Below are 6171 nucleotides of genomic sequence, written 5' to 3'. Positions count from 1 at the left end.
CTGGATCTTTTCCTGGGACAGCCCACACAGCATTGAGAAACAAATGAATTTTTATCACAAAGTTCCTTTTATCAAGTTAATGACAAGTGGTACACAGGAAACTACAATAAATTATGGGCAAACTATTCCATTCTTACTGTAAATAAATTGAAATGCTTTACATGCTAAAGATGATTGAGTTTTTATGAAGTCCCCAGATTTGGTGAGAAGAACCTCATTCAATCCACAGATCCTAAAACCACAAAGCTTTGAGTTTAAAGACAACAAGCAGGAAAAGTAATCACGTCAAAAGGATGAGGTTTTTACTGCACTGAAATAGAAGGCTTTCTCCTAATCACACACATTCCAGCTGGATTTAAAAATACAGATTTAATTTAAGAGGAAGTTCAGCATTTGAGCCCATCTTCTCTTGGAATTTTCTCCCTTGCAAGGTATTATCCCCAGCATCAGCAAACAAAAGCTGAACATTCATGCAACAAGGTGTTTTAACAGAAGTCTGTATAGTGCCTCAACTCTCACTCTTGTGTCCCTTTGCTAGGACCTACAGTTGCACTGAAAAAGGTTTCAGAAAAGACTTACTAAAAATGTCTGGACTTACAGAGAAAACAAAACCACTTGTGTTCAGCAGGTAATGCTGTTTAGTTTGCATAGAAAGCATCCTCTGTGTCATTATTATCATGCCGTCCTTAAAATAATAATGACACCTGTGTTTATCATTCATTAACATGTGTAACATGAAAAGTACAGGCATGATTTTCACATCCATTCAGAATTCAATATCTACTTCCCACAGAGAGCTTTGAATACTGCAGCCTTGATTCCTTTCTAGAAACAAAGATTTAGTGATGAATTTACTTTGTATCATGCCCCTTGAACAGAGGGAAAAAATAACTAAAATGAAAATCTTTTATGTCAAAAAAATGTTGAGGTAAAATTCTGACCCAGTAAAGAGCTTCTCAGTAATTTCAGCACTGCTTGAGTTCCTCTCTGGTGGCTTATATCAGGTAAGCAGAAGCTATCATTGTAAGTGGGAATAAGAAATTCAGTGTCTCAAATATAGACCTGATACATCTACAAAGAACAGTTATAATCATGAACAAAATAATAATAAGCAAGAACATAAATGTAACTGAAACCATACTAAAGTTATATTATTAAATAAGGATATGCTTTAGAGAAAACACAAAATTTACATGTCTACTGAAATAATTGGAATGTGTGACTATTTTAATAAATTAAACATTGTATCATTATCCGCAGAATAATTCCTTGTCATCTAGGAAGAAGTTTCACAACAGTCATGTGACTCATTTTTACTGCATCTGGGAAATTCCTCTAACGCAATCTCCGTGCCAGCAGAGTACAGAGGCTGGGCACAAAACAGTATATAAGCAGGAATCAACAATCCTCACACACAGCAGGAATCAACAATCCTTTGGGACTCAGGCTCACAGAACTAGACCTAAACAACCCAGCAGAAAACTCTGTCCCACCATGAACGGCAAACTTGTAGCTGTCCTGGCTCTTTTCCTGATCTCAGCAGCTGTATCTCAAGGTAAGTAAACCTTCCCAAAAGTCCCCTTGGTGCAGATTTGCCAAGGCACCAAGTGAGAGGCTTATCCTTGCAGAACAGCTTTCTATTTGTCTCACTAAATTAGTCTCTTTTGAGAGATTTTCAGCACCTCTCTTCAGTCAGAAATCTACCATGTAGACCTCGGACTGAAGAGTTACTGACATCTTGTGGGAAAAATTTCAAGGATGCAAGATGCATTTGCTTTGTTTCTGTTTCAATTGAAGTGTATGTGGCCAGCGACAGGTTCTTCTGTGGCTGGAGACAGATTTTTTTTCTGAAGTGTTTTAATGTTTCTCTCCCTTCCCACACAAATACCAGTTTATCATCTCATATTTGTTGCTTAGTGACCATGTTGCCTCAAGGAAGTAATACACAGTTGGGAAGGGAGACAAACAATATGAACACAGAAATATGGGCAAACCTCCAATTAATGAACAAATCTAGGGCTCTGTCTTCATCAGAGTGGCGAGGTTTTTTGATCCAGATGTTAAAACGATGCAATTAACCATACCCTGTAGTCAGTATGGTTAGTAACCACAAAATGTGTGGGTTCATTTTTAAAAGATTTGTTAATTTGGTTACCAAAGTACTTGGGCATCAGCTCTCCTGAAACCTATGTAACCCTCCCTTATAGCATGAGGATTTAGGCAGCTTGGACAAATGCAATGTTTTAACTGAGAATGCTGTTACAATAGAGCAGCTGTGCTTTATGTCTGATACGTTGACCATAAGACCACCTGTCAAACCCCTATCTGCCTTTTCTGCTCACAGGTAGGACTCTTGCCAGGATGGGAACTGAGCTCCGGTGCCAGTGCATAGCCACTCATTCAAGGTTCATTCCCCCAAAATCCATTCAAGATGTGAAGCTGACACAGAGCGGCCCCCACTGCAAGAATGTTGAAGTCATGTAAGTAGCTCAGCAAGAGGTTCCTTCCTCTGCCCCTGAATTGCTGCCACTGCTGCTGGGCTTTTAGGCTTCACAAGTACCATAGTCAGCATGCTGACCTCATGCAGCCAGACTTGGTTTTTATTTTGAGAGGGATGGTTTTAAGAGAAACACCATGTTTTTCACAGTCTCTATGACCTTACATATTCCTGAACCGACCATTTTTTATCTGTCAGGGGACATATTAAATATTTCTAGTAGTAGAACATGAATTTCATGGACTTGTCAGCTTTTAGTACACAACATAATGATGTACTTTGAATCCTGCATTTATTAGGCAGGGAGTCTCAAGGAGAAAAACTAAGTTACAACAAGCAGTGAACCAACCTAACCTGGTCTGAACAGAACAAAGGTGCTAAAATGTTAAAAGTCCTTATTCTGCTCAAACACCTTTCCACCACAGGAGATTTCAACTGTTGCATAAGAAAGTTTTAGTAATATAAACGATTCCAAAACAAGTATTCACATATAGAGGGAAAGATTTTTGGTAATGTGTGACTGCTTTGAGAGCAGACACAGAGACTCACAATTCTGGATGGCTCTAGTCTCCTCAGTTGTATAACACATAAAGCAAAACAGCCAAGTCTAACCTAGAGTTGTAGGGATGAATTTATACTATCTGAGCTAAAAATGCAAGATTACATTCTGTGAATAAACCAAATCCATGTAGTAGTTTCCTGACTTTTCTTTATTCCTTGTTTTGCAGAGCTACTCTGAAAGACGGCAGAGAGGTGTGCTTGGAGCCCACTGCTCCCTGGGTACAGCTGATTGTAAAGGCAATTTTGGCCAGGTAAGTCCCATTTCCTCTCTATCTGGGCAGTTGAGTGGCAAACCTCCCAGAAAAAGCCACTTTATAGGATTCCATAGCGATGCTTCCCAGTCTTTCTTTATCAGATTAAAAGAACAGGGAAGCTTCCTGTTTAATTATAGAATCAGTCTTCGTTTCTTTTGACTATGCTTCAGGGTCCTTGCTCAAGCTGATAGGTCAGTACTAAACCCCTGAATACCAGCAACTCTGTCTGCAGGGAAGCACAGAAGTGCCTGTCTCCCTTTGAAAAAAAAAAGGCTTTTAAAAAGTAATCTTTCCCTTATTTAGTTGCTAATTTGAGCTAACAAAGTTCTTGCTGTGAGTAACTGCAGAAGCTCCTGCTGCAGAGGTTTCCCAGCTGGATGCTAGACATGCACACACTGGGATTTAAGTAGCTGCTTTTGAAACATCAACTTTATCCTCCCTGTGCTTCAAGATAGAACAAAAAATTGGAAAGAGACCTCACATCCTAAATTGCTTGCGCTAAGCAGTGGTAACTTGAATCTTCTTTTAAATTATCCTCTTCCCTCACCTCTTAACAGGGCTCAACAAAATTCTGACTCTCCTCTCTAAGACACACTGGGACAGAAAAAAATCTGGGAACTGCTTCTACTCGTCTCTCAAGGGAAATGTTTGGGAAAAGCATCATTTAAGCAGTGCACCATCTTCCACATGCTGCATCAGTGTTATGATGTTAATTATGGATGGTTTTATTTATTTATCTATTTATTTAACTGTGTGTATTGAAGGACGTCTTTCACAATGGTCAATGTTGTCAATGGGACATGCTGCCCATGACACTGAAGGAAAAGTGGTTTGCTGAAGGAGATTGAGAACCCTTGGCAGCCACTTTAGCCAAACCTATGCAGTGAGGTGCAATGCACCTGCAGCACAGCTTATTTACACTAAGCCCGATAATTTTGCTATTTCACCAGCAAACTGATGAATCCTCCTGCTCCCCTGGAGTGCACCAGTATGTTGTGTCAACAACAGCTTCCTGAACCACGGTCAGCCTGTGGCAAGACTGTGAACTGTAATGTCTAACTTGAAAATCCTAACCTACAGAATGTGTAAGACTATTTTATATTTATGTATTGTGATTTCTATGGTATTTATAAATGTATTTATTGAGCAGTTTCTATGTAAGAAAGAGAACAATTATAATTTATTTAATTTCTACTGGATTCTTCATTCCTGCTGTTCATTTCTGGAGAAATATATGTAGTCTCATTACTCTGTACTTGATTGTATGTCTCATTAGCCACTCCATCAGCTAATGTAAAAAACTGTATTTTACATACATAGAGTTTGATTGTGACAGTGTAATTATTCCTATAAATGTACTATTAAAAGTTTTATATTAAAAAACCCATTTGTTATCTGTTTGATCTTTTAAATTTTCATTTGCTTTATTTGAAAATTCTGCTTTATTTTTGCCATTCTGGAACTGAAATTAAAAATTTTAAGTCCATGGTACCATAACTTCCCCTGCTATGGTAATCTGGCACTCTTGACTGCACTAACAGATTCTTAGAGGGGGGGAAGTGTCTCACTCTCCTCTCTTCAGGCTGTTCCCAGTCCATGGGGACTGGTGAGGTCTAGGGAAAGGCCCCTTCTTTAGCTCCCTTGCAGATAAAAGGGTTTTACGCCCAGATGCCTTAACATCACTAAGTGTCCACTTCAGGCCCACAGCTGTAAATCTTTACTACAGTAAAAGGGCACTATCTGACCATCGAAGTGGGAATTTGTGACCTTTACTTTGGGTACCCAAAGAGCAAGCACTTGTCATGGTGTAACAACTGCTTCCTATTCTGATCCCTGAAATGCAGTGTACTGAACACATGATGCCTGCCTCTCTTAAAAATCTTCCAGAAGGAAACAGGGAATAAGAGAGAAACACCATAAGTTTCAAAGACTATTGTTTTTAACTAGAGTGTAACTGTTTATTTGAGGGATGCACACTTTTATTTCACTTTTATCTACTATCTAGATAGCAATAAAACAGCAGAAGGATTTTTGCTGGGTAACATTGTGATCATAAAATAAGACAACTCTCTTTGGCTTGCTTCTTCCTGAAGACCTTTCTCAATAAGATTGATGCTGGTCATCTCCTTCAGCATTGTTATTTGGGCATCAGCTAGAAGAGTTCTGCCACTTTAAACAATGTGCCCTGTGACCCTCCAGCTGTCAGGTCATGCAGAAGCCATGGGGGAGAACTGCATACTTTGGAAACATGCAGATCATGCAGTCAGTGTCTCTGTGTGTACGTGTGCATGTCTGTGCAACACAGCAGGCAGCTGGCCAGCAGGTGATTTAAGGGTCGGGACATTTGCACCACAGTGAAAGGATGGACCCTGAGATTTCATTGCAGCTAACTACACGTTCTTGTCCATATTCTCCTTTTCCCAGTCTCACGGAAGTTTCTGCTCCCCTTGGTCACTTCATTTAGCATCTAAACTCTTTCTACAAGACTGTCAGAAGTCCATTCCACTTTACAGCTGCCGTGTGCATTCATCACCTTCCTTTCACTTCAGTGCCCATAATGAAGTGCAGCAGAGGTGTTTACATATCCTTTCTGTCCTCTGTTATTCTCTTGGCCGCTTACTTCACCTTCATTTCAAACCACTTCTGTTTCCTTCTTTCACCAACAGGTTCATTTGGGGGGCCAGAGAAGTAGCAATTATCAACTGACCAAGCAATGACCTCCTGTCATTTCCTATCCTCAAGCTCCCTTTCCCTGGTTACAGGACTTCTGCTCTTGTATGGAGAACTGCAATTTGTCCCCTCGAGTTTCCATGGTTGCCATCCTTGTAATAATGAAAGTATATTTGTCTCTAATGTATA

The 6171-nt window shown here is 39.7% G+C and overlaps 1 protein-coding gene across 1 annotated transcript; it reads left to right on the top strand.

The window, feature by feature from the left end:
- Window positions 1-1361: 1361 nt before the first annotated feature.
- LOC134559831 (interleukin-8) lies at window positions 1362-4690 on the top strand. Its single transcript, XM_063415060.1, has 4 exons — window positions 1362-1555; window positions 2345-2480; window positions 3226-3309; window positions 3870-4690. Exons 1-4 carry the CDS (start codon window positions 1495-1497, stop codon window positions 3898-3900), a joined length of 312 nt encoding a protein of 103 aa, XP_063271130.1. The 5' UTR covers window positions 1362-1494; the 3' UTR covers window positions 3901-4690.
- Window positions 4691-6171: the final 1481 nt, after the last annotated feature.

The sequence above is a fragment of the Prinia subflava genome, chromosome 18 (assembly GCF_021018805.1).
Source record: "Prinia subflava isolate CZ2003 ecotype Zambia chromosome 18, Cam_Psub_1.2, whole genome shotgun sequence".
Classification (NCBI taxonomy): domain Eukaryota; kingdom Metazoa; phylum Chordata; class Aves; order Passeriformes; family Cisticolidae; genus Prinia; species Prinia subflava.
Note: the sequence above shows the minus strand (reverse complement) of the source record. Positions and strands in the feature narration are given on the sequence as shown.